The sequence below is a fragment of the Eublepharis macularius genome, chromosome 5, assembly GCF_028583425.1.
Source record: "Eublepharis macularius isolate TG4126 chromosome 5, MPM_Emac_v1.0, whole genome shotgun sequence".
In the NCBI taxonomy this organism is placed as follows: domain Eukaryota; kingdom Metazoa; phylum Chordata; class Lepidosauria; order Squamata; family Eublepharidae; genus Eublepharis; species Eublepharis macularius.
This window is the reverse complement of record NC_072794.1, coordinates 30,023,491-30,048,645: the sequence shown is the minus strand read 5'-3', so window position 1 is coordinate 30,048,645 and position 25,155 is coordinate 30,023,491. Positions and strand designations below refer to the sequence as shown.

The window sequence follows — 25,155 nt, the reverse complement described above, 5'->3', positions numbered from 1 at the left end:
AAAAGCTATGCTGGAAATTATCGGACCTGTGTCAACAAAACCTGTGGTGGGATGGGAGTTGTAATAAGGTTGGGGGTTAGGTGAGAGAAAAACCTTGCTGGATCCAACCCCATGAAATGCAAGGTCTGACCTTGCTATTTCAATCTGCCAAAGTGATTAGATAGAAAGATTCAGTTTTTGAGTGCCACAGTATTAAATCTACATTGTAGTCTGATTGTGGGCCAGGGGAAGCCTTGTTTGGTTTCCAGCCAGGCTTCATAACTTTGGAACTTAGATTCTGCAATAGAATATGGTTATTCAAATACTGCTGCTATTGATTATGTAGGTATGCAGTCCTGCTGTTTTCTAAATAGAGCTGAGACTTACGAATTTAAAAATATTATTTATTTTATTTATTTCATTTGTATCCCATTTTTCTCCCCAGTGGGGATCCAAGGCGGCTTTATGTAATTCCCCTCTCCTCCCTTTTATCCTCACAACACCCCTGTGAAGTAGGCTGAGAAAGTGTGAGTGGCAAAGGGCAACCCAGCTACTCCATGGCAGAACAAGGTTTTGAACCTGGGTCTCATAGATCCTCATCCAATACTCTAACCACTACAAATCATGGTTTTTTATGGAAAGCAAAAAAAAATAATTCCTGTTTGTATAGCGCATTAGCATTTTTTCCCTAGCCGTATGGTTTTGGGAACAGAGGAGCAGGTGGTTGGGGGTAGAACTGATGTCACTTTACTGTGCTGTTGGAGCAAATGTGTGGGATAACCGCTCTCCCCACATCAACAGCAAATACTTACCTCTGAAGATTCTCCATTTTCCTTTCCATCACAACTTTTGATACATGGAAGAAATAGAGATGAAGCATCTGCTCCAATGTTTAATCTTTCAAATGAGAGATGCCATTTCTGAAGCCTGCCTAAAAATTGCTTGTTGCAAAATATTCCTTGAAAAGCCCAGATTTGTGGGGAGTGTGCTCTGATTACTCGGTGTTGTAAGATAAGCATATTGCATATACTTGAAGATTGACTTCTCGTATTCAAGTGCTGCATCCTAACAATGGTTCTGAAAACAGCTGTGATTAACATTAAACCTTCTGAATGTTACCATTTGTATGTTTGTTTGGCACAGCATGTTCACTTTGAATGTAATGGGAATTATGTTGGGTGTGTGTTTTTTTCCCCAGGCCTACATTTTAGGTTACATTATGTACTTTTGCTCATGGATAACTTTCTGATATATTAAATGTGGAAGCTGTCCAATGCATTGTTCTGTCATGTTTGAAGCTTTGCAAAGGCATAACAAAGATAGAACAATCAGCTAGATACTGAAAAGTAGACAATGGTACCAGAATTAATACCCTTCCTGTTTTTCCTTTGCAAACTTTTAACTTGACATGGTTGCCAGATTCGTTGTCGGGTACAGAAGAGTAAGTACATCAGGTAGTTAACTCTTGTATTGCTCTTTCTGTGGCTTCTTTGAACGTGCTGTCACATTAAAAAAACAGGGATTCCCCCCCCCCCCGAGAACAGAGGTTTGCACACATAATGCTTCTTTCTAATATATGCAACAGATAATAAATCTAGGCCACAAGAGTGCCAGTATGAATGTGTTCTCGGCTTATAGTAGTTCTCCAATGTGTTTTGTTCTAGACTTCCAAAGAAGACCTTCTGCAAGCTGATTTTGAAGGGGCATTGAAGTTCTTTAGGGTACAGCTGCCCAAAAGGTACAGAGCTGAAGAAAATGCTAGACGGCTTATGGAACAGGCCTGCAATGTAAAGGTAAAGGTGATCATATTTTTCTTCAAATAAGAGACCATTGATCTATATAACTATTCAGTTTCCCTAGTTTAAATTTGTTATATTTCCTATAGCAAAATGCGATCAAATATTATATATTCTGCTATGATTTTATAGTGAAAAAATGGCTATTTGAATACACTTTTGGCTACCAGATCCTTTATTTACTGTATGCAGCAATTACACTTCCAAATTTCAGTAGTTCAATGTTACTATGAAGATTGAGAGACTGAGTAAAGGTTGGGTTGCAGGCCCCTTGCTTACATAAGGAAGGTATTCTCCTAATTACTCATGTTGGGAATATTGACCCAGCTTCTGTTATCTGCAGGTAGGCCTATACATTCAGAAGTCACATTTTCAAATCTAATGCCGGCAGACACAGTGGAGTCAAAGGAATATTTTATATAACTTTTCCGGGGTTTTTATTGAAACCGATAAAAAAAATTGTGCCAGAATTATAACTGTATCACTGCGAGAAGTTGACAGAGGTTTCTTTGATATAACCATGGCGGTCCTGTGAATTTGAGAGCTTGTGGTCCTTAGGAAATTTTCTTGCAAATTATTCCAAAACTAATGTTCTCTGTTAAGCCTTCCTGAACTATGAATTTTCTTTTCTGTGTATTACTCATTATGCTCAATTTTGTTTTCCACATTATGATATTGAGCTTAACCTTTCTGGCCAAGGAAGAGTATTTATATAATTGTTAAACATTCTGCCCTGCAGTCTGAACAGATTTTGTGGGTTGTGCTGCTGTAGCTATAATCAGTAAATCGTTTGTCAGTCTAATACTTCTTCACAGTGAAAATGGCTACAAATGTAGTTTATCCATTAGGTAGTGGAAAAGGCCATCTGAGAACAGCAGAAATTAAGATGGTGATTGTAGGAAGTCTGCTGGATTGCATGAACTTCCAGTTTGGCCAATGGTACGTCAGTTCACCGTACAACAGACAAAACGGAAACAACTCCTCAATGGCCAGGAAGGGTTTTATTTGGCCTTTTTGTTTCACGTAAGGATTGGGGAAAGAGAGGAGGTAAGGGTTTTCAGGTTTGCATGTCTGTTTGTTGCAGAGTGTTGTGGATGTATGTTTTGTGCTTTTGATTGTTACCTGTCTGAACATTTGGACATGGCTTAGAAATAAATATGAATTAAATGAAAAGTACTAAATCATTAAAGAGAGGCTTGTTTGCAACTCGGCAGAAAGGCTCCTGTGGCAATGTAACAGCAGAAGTTGAGTTCAATGGCACCTTCCAGACCAGCAAGATTTTCCGGGTATGATCTTTTGAGAGTCAGAGCTCCATTTTTCAGATACAAATCTGTGGCAGTGTAGTATGTCTCACTGAATTGTCTTTGTTCTGTCCTTGATACCATCTTTGGCTAGCAAAAATGCAATCTCAGTTTGGGAGTAAGAAAGGCTGTGTTTTTATCTTTCATTCTATTCACGGGTTGTGTTCTTATTAACAGCTTCAGCTGTGATATAGAATACTTTATTGGAATGACCAATTAAAGCTTTCTCTCTGGAAAGGATGAACTACTTGCACATAATATTTGCCAACAGAAAAACCTGCCGGTTCATCAATCTGAACTTTTTATAACCATGCAAACATGCTTCCTTTGGGAATTTACATGTATTTGGTTGGTCTTTGAGTCACATGAAAATGGTCATGTTCTCTGTATCAGATCACTCTTTGGCTTGGCTTTCACTATGACTTTCACTGTTGGTTTTGTCTCAGTGCAAGGCTTTTAGAAAAATTCTAGTGCTGCGCTAGGGAATTTGAATACTTCTAATAAATGCTGGAAATGTAAGAAGCATGAGGGCTCCCTCTATCATATGTGGTGGTCGTGTGAGGTAGCCAGGCAGTACTGGGGGGAAATAATAAGAGAAATGAGTGAAATTTTACAATTTCAAATTAATAGGAACCCAGAACTCCTGCTACTGAACTTGGGAATGGAGGGAATTCCAGCCCAACACAGGACGTTGATATTTTATATGACAGCAGCAGCTAGACTTTTGTATGCGCAAAAATGGAAAGTACAAGAAGTGCCAACTATTGAAGATTGGACTTACAAATTGCTGTATATGGCTGAAATGGACAAGATGACAAGAAAATTGAGAGATCTGGACTCAGGGCAGTTCAACACAGACTGGGAGAAGCTGAAACAATACCTGGAGAAGAAATGGGAGGTGGGAGGAAAACTGTGGCAGTTTGAGAACTACTGAAGTATTGAAGTAGAGGGGGGAGACTTTACCGGGGGGAGAAGAGATAAATGTGAATTAATAAGCAGTCAGATTAATAGATTGACATATATATAGATATATATAGGTTAACAAACAGAACATAGAGAAAATAATTAATTATAAGGACTAAATATAAGGAGCGATTAACTAACAATATTTTCTTTTTTTTCTGACAAGTTTTGTACCAAACTGAATGTCTGAAGATATAGATGGGTCAAATTGATTGACTACGTGAGGAGAGATATATAGAACTATTATAAAAAGATAGAATGAGTAATATATATAGAGAATAAGTCAAATTGTTTGATATAAACGAATGTATGATCTATATGGTTTATGATATATAGAAATACCTGAAATTGAAAAATTGGGATAAATTGTTTATCTAAGATGGAAACAAAGGCTTACAGTTTGGGCATATAATGTTAAAAATAGTTAAGGATGTACTGCTTAGAATAATGGAGAATATATATTTGTTTTAGATAGAGGAAGCTAATAAAAGTAAGGGAAAGGGGACAAAGGGTTGGAAAGCTGCTGGAAGTCAACAAAAAGGGGGGGAAAGGGAGGGGGTTAGAGATGAAAAAATTGGGGAAAATTGAATGTAAATGTGGAAATAATGGATTCTAACCCAATAAAAATTTTTCAAAAAAAAAAAAAAGAAAAATTCTAGTGCATTTTTCAAAGATTGCGATTGGCTTAGACTGGAGTAGCTCCTCTTAGGATTTCACTGTTAAGAAGTGTCTGGTGAACAGTGTATTCCATTGATACAGCTGTTGCTTCTTCAAGGCAATTCCTGTGACTGCAGCAGCTGAAAAATGTGCCACTGCAATCATGGAAGCTGCCACTAAGAAGTGGTGACTGTAACTGTTGAGACTCCAGATATAGAGACTGAATGCAGTTTCCATAAATAGTGGCAAGCAATAGAAAAGTACAAAATAGCTGAATTTAAACATTTGGGGCTTTCCAAAAGCCTCTTTTTCGTCCCTCCAGCCAATTTGCAGACCCTGTTGTGGATCAAAATTATAACACATGCAAGACATTTTTTGTATGAATGCATTGCTCCTGGAAGATTGTACAGATGGAAAGTTTATGATGCGTACTAAAGCCATAGTTATGCACATTTTGAAATCTTGCTTATTCCACAAGTAGAGCAAAATGTTATTGCAGGTCCAACATTGAAAGGTGAGGGGGTTAGGGCGGGTGGCACAAAGATGCAGAGATAACTTGTTAGAATTAAAAAGGCCACAACTTTATTGGTTTACAGCTTATGGGCCTTTGGTGCAGCATAGGGCATGGATCCCATCATCAGCCAATGACCACCCTTTCCTCTTCGTCTGCCTGCTGAAGGGGAAAACTGCAGGATGACAGGCCATGGGATTCCTCATGGGCACAAATCTCTGTGTAGATCCTTCTGCCACCTGGGAGTGAACATGCCCTGGCAGCCTCTCATTGGGCTTGCATCACCCCCAGGATCCCCTAATGGGATCCCCAAATATAGGGAAACTGGGCTCACAGGCTGTTTTCCCTCAAAATGATCTGTGCCCAATGCAGAAACCACCCTACCGTCAATTAGTCCAGTGTATAAAATATATTTCCACCAAGCACATTAAGCAACCATCCAGTAGGAAATATCCAGACCCATGAACCATTACAAAATCTGTGCAGGCACATATGCCTTCCCTCTTACCCTGCAGTGTGCTCTTCACTACTTACCTAGAGAGTCTGGTGGCTAAGGAGCAGCTGAGGGTTGGGGGTGTTGCTCCTTCCCGAGAGCAGGCTGTTTTGGTGGGAAACAAGCTGTACGTGTGCTCTGGGAAGGGGCAGACCCCCACAGAGGAATTTTACGCTACAGAACCTACCAGGCAGGCATGTGCAGTCCCATATGGGCCTGCACAGAAGATCTCAGTGAACGACAGTTACAGGTAAGTGCAGGTAAAAAAGGACTTCATTATTTACTGGCTATTAGTAGAGCAAACTCTTCCCAGTTTGTGTGTCATGTAAGGTGTACATTGTACTCTGCGTAGTGTATACCAGAAAGTTGAATTTGATGCTAGATTATGTCAGTTCCTGTACCAGAATTAAATTCTCTGAAGTTTATTGCACAGGACAGCATAACACATTTTTGGAATTCCAAAATTTGTATACCTAGGCATCATAAGTCAGAACACCCCAATTTGATCTCCAATGTCTTTGTTATTTTTACATTGACAAATCACACAATTGGAATACAATTATCATTATATGGATGATGTGCTGCATGATCAAAGAGCATGAGTTTGTTTCCTGCCATTGCCATGTTGGTTTGATAGCAAAGTTACCTGCTTGTTAAAACCACTAATTTACTTGTGAGCCTGAAGTTGTAAAGAAATTAATAAAAATGCTTGGAAAACAAGCACTTCATAATATATATGATTAGTGTGTTCAACACACACTAGATGTGTTAATGTTCAACATTAAAATGTCAATGTGTTGTTAATTAGCAGAACACTGTATTTGAGATGAATTCTAATAACTTATATTGGTCACAAATTAACCTCTCTCCTTAATATGTACAAGTCACTTGGGAGTCAGGTCTTCAAAATTAAGCAGAAATTGGCTGTTGGAAGTGTAGTTCAGTCGGTTTAATTTATGAAGTTTTACTTTGTTCAGTGTTTTCATCAAGCCATACTAGCAATTATTATGTTATTATGTTAACTACATTTATCTAAGACTGTACAGAAACCACAAAACTTGAATGTATTCTACTTCCGGAAGTCACTTGCATATCTTTTGGAAAAAGCAGTGCTCTAGCAGCTGACTCATATATGTTGTGGATAGATGGAGTTACAGTTTGCAACCACTGTACAAATTAAGTAAATTAAGTATCAACATATATAGAATTTACCGATCATTCAAACAGCCAAATGGGAAAATGGCTGCCACTTCCAAACAAGGCCAGATTCAAGTTGTTCGTATAATATGTTTTGATCTGCATAATGAATGCTTAAATATGATCCAAATTTCATATTTCTGTTCCAAAGATGGCATTTTCCTCCTTATAAGCTCAGCTAATAGCTATCCAACATGCCTTCATCTCTATTAAATAATAATACACCATAATGACATAATAACAAAGAGTAACATACAACTATGTAAGGACATTATTTTCTCAGAAGGAAATGATAAAGATTTAACTTTATCAGAAATATTGTCAGATTTAAAAATGGCTAACAGCCCCACATTCTTGATAGATTTTCTTTATAGATAGCTGCCATTTCTAGAATATACAGGAAACTCAAGTAAAGTCTCATAAAAGCCCAATAAAATACATATCTGTTGTTGTATATTAAATGTCCACACTCATATGTCTATCTTCATTCTTTTCTGTCTTATCCAAGAAATATTTAAAAAGACCACAAAAAAGTAGCCTTATAAATAACATGGTGCTAAAATTTCTCTTGTATTTGCTGCTGAAACACTGTTTTAAGACTGTATTATGGTTATAGGTTGTCAATATTCTCTTTAATGTCTTTGCTAATATTGCTATTTATATTTGTTATAAATAATAACCAATTAATGTTTAAAAAGAAATTAAAAAGATGTCAGCCGATGGAAAACTACTAAATTCCTCAGCTGATAGAATTTAAACATGATCTTTTCCTAGAACATTAGTTTCTTTAAAACTATTTTCTCACATATCTGTAATTCAAAGTAGCTTACAAATTGGTTGAATTCTTATTTTTGTTTCTTTGTGCACTCCTACATATGGGACTGTGCTTATATAAACCATAACCCACCCTACCCTTCAGGAGAGCTCTAAATCAGTGGGTTCAATTTTTGCAGACCCAGGACCTAAGCACATGGCAGTAAGTTAGATTGCAATAATGAGAGGAAACACTTGACCTCCCTGTGTTAAAGAGTAATCCTTTCTATTGCTAAGTGACATTTTCTTGCTGTCCTATTTCTCATTTCAGCATGTGTGCAAAGAGAGACATAGAAAGCACTCTTGCTTTCTATGTATGCACATTAGCAGCAGATTCTTCTATAAAGCATCAAAAATGGCAGTTCTGTAGGTGTCTGCGGTTAAACAAGTGGGTCTTCCTGACTTACCTGAGGGTCCCTTTAATGGACTGAAGACCACTGCTCTTGATATAATCTCCCCCCTGCCCCTTGCCCATGTGCCTAATCCCGTAGGTGAATTGTATGCTAAGCATCTTCCCATTCAGTTCCTTTCTGACTTCCTCAGAAGTATCAGGAGAAAGACACGTGATGATCAGGACTGACTCCAGTTCTGTCTCTCCTGATAAACCAACCAATGAGAGGGGGCGGAATGCTGAGCCAGGGTGGAGTTAGAGTCCGTTGGAGAGAGTGAGAGGGGGAGAAGGGTTTTAGAGTTGCTGAGAGAAGGCAGCGGAGCGATAGCTGGCAGTTAAACCTGTTCTGTTACATTGAAACCTTCCCTGTTTAAGCCCAGTTTATTTATGGGTTTAAAACCATGCAATCTTATATTCCATCTTGTAAATAAAAGTTAATTTTGTTTTGTTTTATTCCTGGCGGGCTTAGAATTGTTGGCTGAGGGAACATCTCTCTCCCTCTCTCCACACACACACACACACACACACATTATGTTAAATGGGCCAAATTTAGAAAAGGGTGCAGCATATTAGGGAAAGTTAAGCTTGAGTTCCCGTTCCCCAATAGCCCTGTGTAGTAGCTGGGTGAGGGGAGGTGAATACAGGGAATGGGCTGCCTTTCTGGTGGAGCCTCTGGAAGAGGAGAGAAGGAACCCTAGTGAGGATTTGGATCAGGGCTCTCTGCCTGTTAAATTGGAGGCTATACAGGTGGTGTGTGGTGACCTCTCCTTACCCGCATAGGAAGCTCAAAGTGTGAAGGGAGGTTTAGGGTGGGTGCCAGTGTGTGTGAAAGGCTGGGGGTGGTCCACCATAACACAGTATCTGGTTTTCAAGAATTCTCTGTGAGAGAAAGATGTTTGCTTTTACGTTTTTCAAGATAATTATTTAGCTTAAATGCCTAATCCTGGTGCTCAGGTTTAATTCCCTACCACCACCATCATATGCTTCCCAAGCACTCTTCAGATGCTTTTATGAGTAGAAGGGCAAAATCACCATCTGCCATACAATCCAGTCCCACCCACCCCCCAATTGCTAATTCAAAAATATCAGTGTGGTAAGAGCACATAACTGCTTGAAGCTTTGGGAGTGTTAGCCACAGTGCTTATGGAGAGAATTATTCCAGCACTTCCCAAGAGCAAAAATTGCCCAGTATTAGCTATTGAATAATTCTTGATTCTAAGGCTCTTTTAGAAGCACCTTCTGAACCATTGTAGTTGGAAGATCTCATCTCCTGTCTTCCAGAGAAGGTCCTAGACCATATAAACTACTGTTAGCATGTATGACTTTAGTATTGACTTCATGGAACTGCACAGGCCTTGTCTTTTGGCATTTTGGAACCAGAGATGGCTGCCATTTCTGTGTTGTATGACATTGTATCATACATGTAGAAATTATCTGAAACATGACAGGCTTCCTGTCAGACCAGATTGCTCCATACCATTGATAAAAGAAACTCACAGGCAAATCAGAATTCCCTTTTCTCTGCCCACCCACCCCTCCCTGTCTTTTAGGTAAACTGAAAATGTGCATAATCAATATCTAAAGAAGCAGACTTTCACATGCAGCACCCAGTGCTTGGTTTGTCTGTCCAGGACAGGGTACAATTCAGATGGGGAAGGACAGGGCTTTTTTTTTTCAGCGTGAACGCAGTGGAACGGAGTTCCGGAACCTCTTGAAAATGGTCACATGGCTGGTGGCCCCGCCCCCTGATCTCCAGACAGAGAGGAGTTTAAATTGCCCTGAATTACAATTGCTTTGATATCCAGAAAGAGTCTTCCTACTGCTTTTCAGAGCTAGAAGAAAATAGGCACTTGATTTCATTTCTAGAATTTGAAGTTTTTTTTTAAAAACTCACCTCTACCAAGTCAGGAAAATTCTGGCTGCTAGATGTCTTCCCCCAACATTAAGCATTGCCATTATTTCATTCTGAGTTTATTTCTAGTTGCAGAAAACAAGGAATCTGAATTATGTAAGAGCTCTAGAGAGGCTGGGAATTTACTTCAGAAAAATAAGCTTTGATTACTGACATTACTAATTTTAAAATGTTTTAATTTTTAAAGGGAATCTAGCAAGAGTATTGATGGTTTATTTATAGCCACCAACCTCAGTACTCTTGAATCATGCATATATGTAACCTAAAGAGGGAGTTTCCACAGTTTCTCAAGACCTGCATTATAATCACTTTAGCTCCACTATCAAGCGCAAATTGTTTTACTTTCTACTTGTGTTATTTTATAATAAGACATTTCCAATACATTACACATCATTTGGTGTCAAAAATACTTGTGTGGAGTAAGAGAATGGCTTGAGATAAAAGAGCAGGTCCAGAAAACTTGGTGCTATGTGAACTGAAGGCAACAGGGGAGATGAGTCCTCAGTGAACAACACACAATTGATGTTGAAACAACTGGCATGAGGATACATTAGCTGGTCAGGTTGTAACTGCCTCCAGCAAAGGCAGATCAGGTACAATTATGGTTTAGTTGCTGAAAGTTGTGAACAGGCAATCAGCACATGAGGTTGATCAAAATTAGCATTTTTAATACTTGGGTAGATCCAACTCCTACCACTGTACTAAACGAAGTTTGTTAGAATATTAATACTCTTTCTTTTTGGCTCAAGGTTGAATCTTCTCCCAGTCCAAAGAGCCTTACTCCAAATTAAGTGGCTCTTCCATTCGAGAAGTGCTCCTTAGGCTAGAGGAAGTGTAGTTGGATCTACTTGTTTAAAACTATTAACCTATAAAACTTGTTCTGAAATTTTATTAAGATACCAAAGAATGCTTCACTTTCTGAATATGCCCATCTTACCTGATGACACTACTATGTTTTGCCAGGTGTCAAGTCACACCTCCTTAGTTTTACTCTCAGTTTCTCTGTTTTCTAGAAAAGCTGCTCATTTTGTGCTGCTTTAGCTGTGTAGTGGCGAGCCTATTGCTTAGCAACTGCCAAGATAATAAATGGTACCATATCTAGCCACTTGCTTAGAACAGCTTCTTACATTTCTGCTTTCCTGAACCAAAGTGGAAAGGATCACTTCATCATTCACAGGGAGAAAAGGTTCCCTAGCAGCCACCTTGTATGTGAGGTCTCCTTTCAGACTTGGTCCAGGCTTTGTGTTTTTCACTGTTGCTGTTCTTTGTTTAGAAACCAGTTATTTTAAGAAAAGTCTGCTTGTACAATTTTTCCAAACAAAGGGAGAGTCCCAGCAAGTGATTCCTATAGCTATATGGTTTTGTGTTACTTTTTACCGTGGGAGATATCAGTCAGTTATCCACACGAGCTGCTGCTTTCAGGAAGAGTGTTGGAAGAACTGAGTCAAACAGAGGAGGTTCTAGGGCTAACCGATACATTTAAAAGCAATTGGGTCTGGGTTGCATGTTCTTCTAACAAAAGTATGCAGCTATTTTTTTTGAAATATTGGTTTATTTCTGCCTCTCTAGATAGCTGTTGAAACCAGCTAACAAAAAAGAATTAAAGCAATGTATACATTCTAACAGTAGATGAAAAATTAGTAAGAAGTCAATAAAACACTGCGACTTGATAGCACTTTACACATAATCACCAACATATAGAAAAGAAGCATAAATCAGGCAATAAAATATCAGAAAGACGGAGGAAAGATCATAAAAATTAGAATGTTAAAAATGGAATAAAACTTCAAGGAAAAGTCAGAGTGAACAGAAATTTTTTGGTGGTGAAACTTGTTGGTAATATCAGCCTCCTTTCCAGAGGATTAGAAGGTAACAATCTGTTCCAAGTAAATTGGTGAAAACTCTCTTTAGTTAGAATTATTAAATCCATAGAGTAGCAAGACCTACTAAAGAAGGATCAGGATGCCCTCTTTAAAAAAGAACTCTTACCTCACTAATTTTGAGGTTTTTAAAGAGGTGAACATGGACATGATTTGGTGCATATATTTGATTTTTCCTCCATGTGTGGTTTTCCACCCGACTTGCCAGTCCAAAATGATTTTTTGGCAAAGTTCCTCTCCAAGGGCTCCTGAGCAAACCTAGCAAGGGATAGGAGGATATGTTCTCTTATAGATTACAAACTGATTAAATGAAATGCTTTGCACATTTTGTGAAACAAGAGAAGCTTTGGGAGCCTTCATAATAGTTTCAGGCAGACCATTCCATAATGTGGGAGCTCAGAGAAAGTCTGTAAACTGACAGTTGGCCTGTTACCTGTCTGCAGGGCAGCACCTTAAAAGTCTTTGCTTTGATGAATGAAACTGTCACAGCAGAACATAGCAGAAGAGACAGTCCTGCAGGTATGAGGGTCCAATGTAATTAAGTGTTCTATAGTGATCATTAGACCCTTGAATTGAGCCCAGTCCCTGATTGGTAACCAACAGAGTCTCTGAGGGAAGGGAGGGATATGCAGGTTCCAGTTAGCACCTGATAGTAGCGACTGTGTTCTGTATGAACTGGAGTTTCTGAGTTGTCTTAGTCTAGCCTCAAGATAACCATAGATAGAACCATGTGACCAGATCTTTTGAGCTAAGTGGAGCTGGTAGAACACTGGTAGAACACAGACTGTATCAGCTTGCCTCTCAAGCAGTAAAACTGTGTCCCAGAATCACTCCTAGGCTCTTAAGTCAGCAAGAGACAATTGGACCCCATCAAAAGTGGGGAGCATCATGTCCTTCATCCAGGGCCGGCACGCCCATTGAGGCCAGGTAGGCGGTGGCCTGAGGGTGCCGGAGGGGCACCGGAGGGGGTGTCGGGGCAGAGGTGCGCGCCATGGAGCTGGCGTGGCTGGGCTGCAGCTGCTGCAGCTAGCCAGCCCCGTGCCGCCGCTGCCACATGCCCCCAGCCAGACGCAGCAGCCACGAGCTGCTGCTGGGGCAGCGTGCAGAGTGCGGAGCAGCCTCCACCTGCCACCCCAGCCATCCGCCGGCCAATGCCCCTGGCTTGTGCTGCGTGATGACGTCATCACGTGATGACATCATCACACAGTCCGTGGCATGGGGGGGTTGCCACAGGTGCAAGAAACCCTGGCGCCGGCAGTGCCTTCATCATCTCAGCATTACCTCTGTCCTGTCAGGATTGAGTTTCAGCTTGTTTACCTTTAGCCATTCAGCTACAGCAATCAGGCATTGGCTCAGAGGGACTATAGTGTAACCAGGTTATTTGGATAAAGAAGTGTTAGCACATAAGTGATCTGGGATCAGTGATGAGAAGGAAAATGGCCAGATTTACAGAGGAGGGGATGGTGAGAACCAAAGTGGATTGTAGAAAAGAGTCCAGTAGCACCTTTAAGACTAACCAACTTTACTGTAGCACAAGCTTTCGAGAACCACAGTTCTTTTTGTCAGATGCATCTGACGAAGAAAACTGTGGTTCTCAAAAGCTTATGCTACAGTAAAGTTGGTTAGTCTTAAAGGTGCTACTGAACTCTTTTCTATTTTACTACTACAGACTAACACGGCTAACTCCTCTGGATCTATGAAAGTGGATTGTGAAGAACTCCAAAACAGTCTGTCTAGACTGTGTGAGTAGAGTGGAGCATTTTAGGTTCAGTATCTTTGTAAAGTGATGCTAAATCTCTCTACCCAGACCCCCTGATTTATGTTACTGGCAATTAAATGGAAACCCTTGAAGGAGGAGAGGGATTCTCTCTGGTAGACTGACCCGGTTCTAATGTGCGGCTGATCGGAAACAGCAGTTCAGAGCTTACAGGGTTAAGTTCTCCAGCAGTTGCTACCAAGTGAAGATCCAGAGAGAGAAGCCTAGCCTGCTCCCTGCTTTCTATGTGAAAATGGCTTCTGCCTTGTCTACTTTTGGCCTTGATCAACAGTGTTTGGAGTAACAGTCTGGGAGAGTAGAAACTTTTGAAATAATTTCCATTGGGATTAAAGTTGTCTTTTGCAGTGTCCTTTCCCCCTAAACTACTTTAATACTCAAAGCTCTGAGCAACGTGGATTTTATATATGTTATTTATATGCGTGTTTGTGTATGTTTTATATATGTTATTCAAGAACTGAGTAATGAGACAAAATAGAAGAATATTCCATGTGCTGCCCTTTATATTGCTTACTCTTAGGCATAGAGTAAACTACACTTAAAACATATACCAGTTGTACAAACAAAAAGAGAGTCTCTCATCCCTCATAAAATGTTTTATAGATGTATGTTTAAGGGAATACAATAGTAGAGTCACCAGCTTTCTGGAAAAAAATCCTGCCTCAGCAGTTTTCATTTCATTAACCTCTGCTGTCACTTCAAATATGATATTCAGCATCTAAACTAAGGTTCCCCTTACAGGCTTATAGATTTGTGAAAGCACTTGCAAGTTTATAAATATTGTGTATCTTCCATATGGCCAGCTACTTTGACTTGCACACACTTTCCCTGCATATTTACACAACAGATGTGCGCAGGGAGGGGTCCTTGTACTTTTTTGCAAATGCAGTTAAATTATTTTTCATTTTAATTGGAAGAAGAAGAGATTGAAATTATTACATAATGTAAGGTGTCTGTTATAAAAAATATTTTTAAATGCAGTTGCATTGTACAGCTACGAAAGTTGGGCAGAATATCTGAAACGGCTGAAATGTCTCTGAATTGAGACATTAAAAGACTGATAATAACTAAGTTACATGTTACAGGCTCCCTCATAGCCAAATATTGGGCTATAGTAGCAGTTCCCTAATTATGGAGGGGGCGGGACACACTGGTATGTTGAAACAGAAGTGTTAATCAGCCTCATCTAGGAAGGCTTTGTATTGACCTCTCAGATGTTATGCATAGTCACTCCTTTCTAATCTCTTTCACGAAAAGATGCAAACCCTTTTTTATTGTCCTGGAAGATACTTGTCTTCTGAGATTGCTATGCTGCACTTTTTTGTATTTTAAAGACCTGCATATCTCTACAGTCGCATACTTTCACTTGCTAAAACAGTGATGTAATCTTAAAATACCTTTAATATAACACCAGCAGCTTTCTTCCTGGGCCTCCTTGTCATGGATACTATCTAATGGGTGCCAAGACAATCACAAAGCAAGGGACACAAGTCTATAATATGCTTATTGTATGCTTCTGGGGCAGTTTTTGACCTTTCCGTGGTTGAATTTGAAGTGCAGTGGAAACTGGCAAAACTGGTTTGCCCCGAAACCATGATAGAACGCACAGAAGAAATGTTTGTACTGTTGACAATTAAATACTGTCTGGATGGCTTGGAATTGTACGTGCCTTGTCTTAATGGGCCTTTATATTATTTTATTTTTCCGCCAAGCTGTGAAGTGTGGACACATTGGCACCATGAAGTCTATATGAAATGACTTCTTGCTTTACACCTGAATTGTAATTTGGTAGCATTTAAGGAGACTTCACATAGTTTTCTGTTTGATGGACAGTGGTAATAATAAAATATTTTAACAATCTCATCTCGATGTAGTGAGGACTTGTCATTGTTTCAGACACAACTGCAAAGTCTTTAGTGTGAAAACTGCAGATTATTGGACTTGTACTGTTCATTCTGAAGTGCTACCTTCGCCTTAACCCAAAGAAACTTGTTGGCAGCTGAAAATCCACATCCTGCCTTGCTGTGTATATAGCAAGTGGCATCATGTCAAGACAAGAATGAATGGTTATTTTAAGACTGTTTAAAAAAATGCCTGATCAAGTTCAGATGCTTGAGATCATAGGATAAAGTTCAGAGTGAAGGAAACAGTATGTGACCCACCCCCTCATCCCCCCATGGCTAATGTAATATCATTGTAGTATGCTAATGTAAAGCAGCAGGAAAGGCAAGGAAGAAGTGGTTAGTGGCCTGGAGGCACTTTTGGGGTGGACGAGGGCTAACAAACTGCAAATCCCCGGCAAAATGGACATGCTACTGGTGGGGGAAAGTGCTGACCTGGGAACTAGGATGTGTCCTGTTCTGGATGGGGTTACACTTGCCTAAAGGAGCAAGTTTGTAGCTTGGGGGTGCTGCTGGATCCAAGCCTCATGTTCAATAGACAGGTGACAGTGATGGGGCACCTTTTATCAGTTTAGGCTGGTGAGCCAGCTGTGGCCATTCCTGAGCAGAAATATCTTGCCACTGTGGTGCATGCCTTGATAACATCTTCATTCAGTTACTGCAATGTTACGTGTTTGAGACTGCTGTTGAAGACTGTCTAAAACCTACAGTTGGTGTCGAACGCCGCAGCTCTCCAGGGTGGGTCTTAGGTAAAGGTCTTTCACATCACCTCCTGCCTAGTCCTTTTTTTAACTGGAGATGTTGGGGATTGGACCTGTGACCTTCTGAATGCAAAGCAAGATGCTCTTCCACTGAGCCTCAGTCTCTCCCTCCCTGACTTGTAATACTTTAAATGATTCAGAAGACTTGGATGTTGACAGACTTTTTATTTGGGAGGGGCAATCTGGCATTCCTCTCCTACATCCTTTGCCTCCATCACAAATTTAAGTGTCCTTTTAATTAAAAGAGATGCCTAAATGTCACTGAAACACATCTCTGCTTAAATGTAATTTCATCCCTCCTTGGCAGACACAGCTTAGCTAGAAGTGTGGGATCATGGGAAGTCCCACTCCTTACCTCCTCCTACAACAGGTGTCTTTGTTCACTTCACATAAGCGCATTATCTCCTGCCCACACTGAGTCACACTGACAGAGAAAGCTGCAAAGGCAGGAAGAACAGCTTTCACTTACAACAGCCGTTTTTTTACAAGGAAGTTGAAGCCAGACCAGAGGGGGAAATGTTTGTTGAAGAGGTTCCCAGGATCTGATAAAGTTTTTAGAAAAATAGAGAGGCGGTTTTACAAATATGAGGTAGGAATTTTATCCGATGACGTCCAAGAAGAATGTCTTGTTGTGTTTACTCTTTGGATCTGAGCTACCTCTGCTGGAAAAACAAGTAAGGCTAACCTAGCCTCAGCAGCACAAAACTGCATTCATGCAAGTTTCAAATCAAATTGATTTTTCTTCGTACTTTGCAAGTTAAATATGATCAGTAGCTGTTGTAATCACAAGAATTTCTCCTTCAAGCTTTGCATTTTGCCTGCCTTAAGCCTATTAAAATTCTCTGCTGTTTCCTAGCAATAACATGTCATTTTACCCGCCCCTTATTAAAGTGGATTTTTTTTCTTCTGAATGCTGTGGCTGTGACCCAACTTCTCTATTCAACACTCCTGTGGCTTTTGAAAATATACATGTAATCTTTCAGAGAGCGAGACACACAAGGAAGACAGGGTGAAAAGAAGAGGAGAGTGGATGATACTGTGTTTTATTCCGAAAAACAACCGTGTGACAATGTGTGAACAACAGCTTGCACTAGGAAATGCCAAAGGATTTTTTTTAGAACATCTGAAATATTACCCCCGTGTGTGATAAATACATGCTTTTATCGTTTTATAGATCTTGGATCTTTTATTGCTGAAACAAAATGTTATAGAAAAAGGCAAAATAGATACTGTATATAAAATGAGAAGAGAACTTTGGAAATTTTTGTTCTTTGTTAATCTAAAAGGATTGCTTTTCAGAGTGAAGGTGAATTTATAGACTTTTGTGAACTTGGGGGCATGGATTTTTACATGGTTTTGCAAGTCTTCATAAAACTATAATTCAAAGTACTCAAGTTTTTCAGTCCTGTCATTTTTGCTTAACTCTTATTATTAATAAAGTCTGAAATTACCAGCCCCCATTTTGATTTTAAAAATAACAGGAGGATTCACATGCCTGAAAAATGATCATTTGAATTCCTACTCTTCTGCTTTTTGAACAAGAATTTAAATTTTACTTTGAGTAAATGTTATTTGGATAAGAATTTATCCTGCGGTGTTATCTTGGTTTGTTTGATTTTTAATAATGAAGAAAACTAGTTAATGTACTCTTGCAGCTATGTGAGATATTTTTGAGACAGCAATCACAAAGACTGATGGAGTTGTCATATTTCTGTTATATGTCAGTATAATTCAAACAGAAAAGAAAAAGGGGGGGAAAGCTCCCAGGCAGAGCAAAACTGCCAGAGAAGCAGACTTTTTTCTGGGTATCTGATAAGACCCTCTGAAACATTCCATGGATGGCAGATTTTTTTTGCTCCTTCTGTAGAAATCCTTAAAGCAAGTCTTTGTAAGAAATTTAGATTCCTCTACTGAAAAAACTTTTTTACATGTGGCAAAATACTGCATTTTAAAAATGTAGTTTTATGGGAAACTCATGAGAAATGAATTTGAATTGTCAAATAGTTACCTCACTGCGTTTTTACAATTTCATATGGGTAAAAGTTTTATTTTTAAAATGAAGATTACCATAGTGAATGGTTTTTATATTTTCTGAGCATATGAACAGGTGTTTAAATTGGACTCCTACTGCAAAGATAAGAGACTACCGGAGGAAAGCAACACACAGAAGCTGATCTGGTTGGCTGCTGTGTGTGTGTGTGTTTTTTTTTCCATTCCTTCTGTGACACTCCACCCACTTGGTCTCTTCAGGTGGGTGTGAGCAACCGGCATAGAGCTGAGCTAATTCTCTGTCGTTGGATACTGAGTCTGTTGCTGGCCACTGCTAACAGAGAGCGTGCTGACAAAATGATGGAAGAAATTTCCATTGTGGTGGCCTACGACTCCCATGTTTTTAGCCAGCTGTATGAAGAAGATTTTCTGGCCAGCTTGGTGGCAATCAGCAAACCTAAATGTGTGGTAGGTGTCCAGTTTGTGAAATATTGTTGGCTCCATTTTATTGTTAATGTTTATAGGAAGGGGTTTCTCCTTGCTCTGCTTTCTTTAGCCCTCACTGAGATTCCCCATAGCTATCGTAACACACTCACAAATGTTATTCTCTCATGCACCAGTGAGATTAATCATATGTGGCCGACTGCTATTCGCTGGAAGGGCTGGTTTGCTCAACCTTGGAGTTGCTACACTAAACAACAGACTTTGATGCCTCAAGGCAGCTGTTTGTGCCTATGGCTGGCCTTGCTTTACTTGTAGGAGTGGTAAGCTTAAGTAAGAAGCAAGTCTCCAGTTTATACAAAATATTTAGAATTTATGTTTATAGAAGTGAGGAGAAAGGCAGAAAAGGCAATGTGAGCAGCTGCAGTTACATAGTCCAGTTCATTAGAGATGGAAACTCATGGTAAAGGTTAGCTTTGAGATGACAAGGTAGTGTTTGTATATAATACTTGGTATTTCATAGGATCGAACACAGACTGGCTATTGAGCTGCTTGTATGAGAACTGAGTAGCTTTACCCGGGGGAATTTTAATTCTCAGTTTATCCTCACAGTCCTAGCTTAAAGAGGTTTAAAATGGTATAATCCGGATGAATCCAGAACTGAAGTACCTTCCATTTGAAAGCCCCAATGTATTTGCATCAGCCCCCAGTGTATATGGATATCTGAGGTATGCTCACACAGTTCTGTTGACCACGAACATAGACTGTACACTCCCTAAACAAATATTATACAGCGCTTGAGTACATAGAGTCCACAAGTAGAGTTTATTTTGTATTCATTTCTTCTGAAAGGGATAAAACAAGATCCAACAAGTGTTGATGGGACATTTTGGGTCTGTGTGTGTTCTGTCAATGTCTTTTATGCAGTACAAACACTTTCGTGCAGCACCAACGCTGATTTATTCTCTCCCCCCCCCCCTATTTTTAAACATTTTAAATAAAGAACCGATTTCTGAGTGAATCTCTCTAACAAAAGGCTGTCCCCTCAGGGGCTGTGTTGTAGCCTCTTATATATATAAAATAAAAAGGTGTGTGTGTAGTCACACATACTTAGAAGCAAATTCTAAGTGCAATGTAAAACATTTAAAAATTGGAAGTCCAAAAATACATAGTTTTGTTTCATAATCCTGCTTTAATCTCCTCTTTCTTCCCAAATCAACCTACCCCAGAATAGCTCCTACTCTTTTGCTCCCCCCTCCTAAGAAGATCCCTTAACTTTCATCCTTTTTCTCTAACAGGTTGACTGTGGTTATTTCATCCCTTTTCAACCCTGTCAAGTTTCTGTTACCTGTACTCCATTCATGTAAAGCTCTCCATACCATACAGACATCACAACTTTCTTCCCAACCCCCCTTCTCACATCTGAGGAGAAAGTAAAATATTCTCAAACAGTTATTTAAGTTTTGCTTTGAGCAGTGTCGTGAGACCAAGTGAAGGTGAGGAACAATCATTCATATCACTCCTTCCTTGGGTAGAGGAGGAGGAATCCTAGAGAAGGAAATTCAGTGGGGACTGTGCCTAGCCAACAGAGGCCAAGATTGTGATGGCAAGCCATTAGTTTTTGTCTATTTTTGACGTCAACGGATTCAGATAAATGGATAATGGGTAGATTTCTATCATACCCCGTGTCATTCCCCTCCTGTCCTTCCCCTCTGGTAAACTTAACACAAGAGCCATAAATAAGGTGTTGTTGTTTTTTTGTGAAAGACAGGGTTGTCCCAGTGCATCAGAACTGTCCAATTACTCTGATTTATGTTGAAATTGTGATTCAAGCCTAAAGCCTCATACCTGCTCATCTGTTGAAGTCTATTGGCTTGATTTATGTTGGATATTGGTTTTGTCTCTTGAAATCATATTAGTTTTGGATAATAGGAAGGCCTTGATAAGAAAGTTTTATTAAGACAGAAGACTGCAATTTTTACAGCACTTAGGCTAGTAAAATACATAGTTGGGAAATAGAATCTTAGCAGTTATGAAAAAATTACTACCATTTTTCGACTAAGAGAAGCAAGAATAGAAGATATTTTCTTTATACAGTGTTTCTTTTTAGTTGAGTTTTACTAAAATAGAAATAGATGAAAAATAATATTTATACCAAACAGAAATATATTAGTTTATTGTTCTTTAGAATGTTGAAGCACCACTACAATCATCCTAAGAGAGGTTGGTTATATTATCATCATTTTGCAATATGGCTGCAAGCAAGGTAATTGTCTACTGCCACTTACTGAGTTTGTGGCTGAAAGGAGATTTGAAGAGGGATTTTCTGTCTCACAGCTTGTACCCTTTGCTGTTACACTGTATTGGCTGGATATAGTTTTTGATGATAATGTAATGTGCACTTCTGTTTATTAAAAGCTGGATGAAATACTAAAACATCAGGCAGATCTAATATTTTTTTGCCCATAGTACAAAAGTAGAATACTTTTTATTTTCCCTGAAATATTTCTGAAGATGCCAGAAAAGTATTGAGGCTTCCTATTCTTAATTTGCAAGAAGTTTTTTTGTTAAAATTTAGATTCTGTCCGATTTCCCTGCTGCCTCAACAGTATTTTAATATCTTGTAATTTCACTGAGCACTTCATTTCTTGGAATTTTCCCTCTCACCAGCATCTTGTTGCAAAAGCTCCCACCCAGAGTATTCCCACACAAAATCACATACCACACAAAAATGTTATAGACTATTCTGACCCTGTCTTTGGTGTAACTGCTAATGACAGCAAGGCATTTCTACAGTGCAAGTCCTCAATATTAAGAAATCATGGAAGATGTACTGACTTCTTTATGTTAGGGTTTGCAATTGCATTATAAGTGCAGGAAAAGGAATAAAACATTTATAGGCCTACAAGATATTATTGTCTTCTTTTTCTCCTTTTGGGAAATCCAGCCACTGGTACAACAAAAATGGGAGCCTCTGGAAGAAGGATAAAATAATTGACATTATAATGAGAGTGAAGATTCTGGATAATCATGTCTTAGGTTTGCTGTGAAAGTCATTTACCTTGGCAGGGAATCCTACTACTTCTTTGTAGTATGGACCAGATTTCAGAGGAATTAAATCAAACTAACCCAAAATATATGTATGCTATTCGGTCTTGTCTAATGTGAATTCTCTTTTGCAAACCTTGGTAATTACCTTTATGGCCTGGGATTCATTGCTTAAAATGAATATTTCAGAATATTCCAGTCTCTGCTTTGTGAGTTTCCTAACTTCATTAGTACCCTTTAACAATGGATTGCTGTTGTAGATGGCACAGTATTAAAAACTTCCCTCAAATATCTTTCTATGTGGATTATTAAGGCACAAAGCTGGAAGAAGGATGATGGAAGGCTACACAGAAGCCAACAGTATCCTGGTATTTTCACCAATGTGGAAAAAAATAAACAGGGCAGTGTATTGCAAACTCAGTGGAAAGTGCTAACATCAGAGAAAAATGATCTTCCACTAGCTCCAATGTGCAAAGGAAAGCCAGGGTTAATTTTTATTTTACTTTTAAAATTTTATTTATGTCATTTATAGTCTGCCTTTCTCACTGAGACTCAAGGCAGATTACACAGTGTGAGATTAGTACAGTTAGTATCAAGGGCATTTCCATAATGCCATAGGGTAAATATGTTTACAAAGACAGCATTAGCAAGAATCCAATACATAGTTGAAGAAATGCTGAATTCTAGGACGACATTAGACAACATGAAGCACAGGCAGCTCATTGGAGCACATATTTAAAGCAAAAGATAGTACGTAAGACAACTCAGTGATGAAGTCTATGGTCCCTAACTCATTAGCAAAGCATCTGAGACCCCCCCTCTACAATACAGCCCTCTTATCTGAGTAAAAAATAAAATAATAAATAAAATAAACTCAGAAAACAGTGGGGGGGGCAGGGAGGACACAGAGGAAAGCTTGTAATATGGAACCAACTTTTGAAATCACTTCAGCTCAAAGAGTAGTGGAAACTGATGAAATACCGAACAAAGGCTGTTTCCATGTGGCCAAAGCCTCTGGAAGATCGTGTGAAACTCACAGAATGAAGCGTCTTCCTAGCGCAATTTCCTGGCACAATCCCGTTTAATGGTGCAATTTCTGACATCATCACACCATTAAAGGGGATTGTGCCAGGAAATCGCGCTACAAAGACGCTTCATTCCATGAGTTCTGCGTGATCTTACTGGTGCGTGTGAAAACGGCCAAAGTGTGGAAGGATCCAGGGAGAAATGTTAGTACATAGAATGTTTGTTTCTTTGGTAGAGTATCAACATGACTGGATCTCTTGGTGACTAATAGTGCTATCTTAAGCAACAAGAACATCGATGGACTTAGAAGGATGTAACTATAAGTAGCTAAGTACTGGGCAATGTCCAGTGTGATCTGTTGGGAGTGTAGTTTGTGGGAGTTAAGAGAGGCAGGGGAAAAGATGGCACTTCAATGGAGAGAAGTGTTGCATGTTGTGATCATGATCCAAACTTGTTGACTGCCCCATGCAAATTCAGCTAGAAGCTCATCGGTCTCAAGATGGAGGAGGAACCAGGCGTCCTGGTTTTACAGCTTGACTCTCCATTAAAGCTGCAAGACCAGGATGCCTACATTTCCCATCAAAACTTGAGGGAAGCTGACAAGCGTCCAACCTGTGTCAGGCATAGCTTGGCTCATAGATGCAGCTTGGCATGGGATTATTACAATTTATCCTTGCAACAGCCATGTGGCATAAGTTAGGTAAAGACAGTGACTTGTCTAAAGGTTCTCTCAGTGTGATTTTGTATTTTTAGGCTGTACCTTTTGTATAGTGATAATCTTACACACTCTGTATTTTTATCATAGTATTTGGTTTTAGCTTTTGATAAGTAGTGTTGTTTATTATATCTGTGCCAAACTTTTCAGCCACATTTGGCATCGCAAACATCTTGGAACAACTAAAATTCATCATGCAATTAGAATTTAAAAATTTAGGAATATATAGGAGAGCCTGGCAAGCAAGGTGGTGCTTTTTGTCCTTGTTATTTCTTACAGTTAATATTGTTCTTACTATAGTCTGCTTTGCTAGTTTATTCCACCTCAAGGATTTTAAAGTCAAACATAAAACTTCATCATACCCAATGAAAGTTCTGAGGAATGCAGAGATTGTCCTCCTGCATAAGGAAAGAAGTTTCATCAAGTACTGAAGCTTCAGTTAGGAACAGGTTGATCATTAAGGAGCTCATGTTTGTCAGTTGCTGGAGATTATTGATGGATGAGTGTCTTTTCTCTCTTACTGCCAGTCTCTGCCTCTTGGTGACTTCTAACTGGCAGGTTCTGTGGAATCTTGCCCAACTGATAAGGTCTTTTATTTGGGAAGTATGCCCAGTAAAAACAAACAATGTGGATGTCTTTACTAGGGTGGGGTCTCGTAGAAAGTGAAATTATGCAACAAGTTCCGAGAAATTTATATCCGTATTCCTTTGCTTCAGTACAAGTGCTTTTTGACTTGTCTTGTGCTGGCTTATGAATTCCTATATCGTGGTTAAGGGAAATAATGATTGGAAGGCTTTGCATTTGTGAGATCTTTTATACAACATTTTTATTGCAGTATATTCACAGTCCCAAACAGCACTCTTTAATACTGAACCAAGCACTATGGATAGGGTTTTGAGGTGCCCGCTGGTGGTGGGCAAACTCCCAAGGATTTGTCCTGTTGCCTGCCAAACTGCCAGCAAGCAGTGGGAGATGGCAAGCCCCCCAGAGGTTGCCCACTACCAGCAGGCACCTCAGGAATACGTGCAGTGTGTGTGCTCCTGACACATGCATGATGATGTCACTTCCAGGGGTGATATCATCATGCGGGCCATGGACAAGCTCCTGCACTTTGTGTGGGCTTAATTATGACCAGTTTGGGGCCAAAATTGACCCAAGCAAAGCGTGGGAACATGCCTGCAGCCAGCATGATGACGTCACTTTAGGAAGTGATGTCATCACGACCCCTGGGAGCATGCATACCGTCCGTATTCCAGGAGTGCCTGCCAGTGGCAGGCGATCTCCGGAGGGCTTGCCACCTCCCACTGGGTCCCCCCTCCCAACGAGACTGCCAGTTTCCCCCTCCCTTTGGGAGTGCCAAGTCCCCCTTTCCAGGAGTGCCAGGTCCACCCCTCCCACCAGGAGTGTATAGGGACCTGGAAACCCTAACTATAGAAGATCTTGCTTATTTATGTCATTTGAAACGTAATTTTAATTTTCCATATAAAATTACCCCAATAAAATGTACTGATACAGAACTGACAAAGAGCAAGTATTGTGTGGTAAATAAAATGAGATGACCTCGTATAGGTCATCTTATGCTCCTTGGTGTGATGTTAAGTAGCCAT

General features: G+C 39.6%; 1 protein-coding gene across 14 annotated transcripts in view; it reads left to right on the top strand.

The window, feature by feature from the left end:
- Positions 1-25,155, top strand: part of RABGAP1L (RAB GTPase activating protein 1 like) — a 225,614-nt gene that overhangs the window by 162,316 nt on the left and 38,143 nt on the right. For 10 of the 14 annotated variants that reach the window (XM_054979085.1, XM_054979079.1, XM_054979081.1 and 7 more), the window contains one exon: positions 1,644-1,772. In XM_054979085.1, coding sequence (XP_054835060.1) covers positions 1,644-1,772 — 129 coding nt within the window. The other 4 variants (XM_054979090.1, XM_054979093.1, XM_054979094.1 and 1 more) reach the window with 4 other exon arrangements.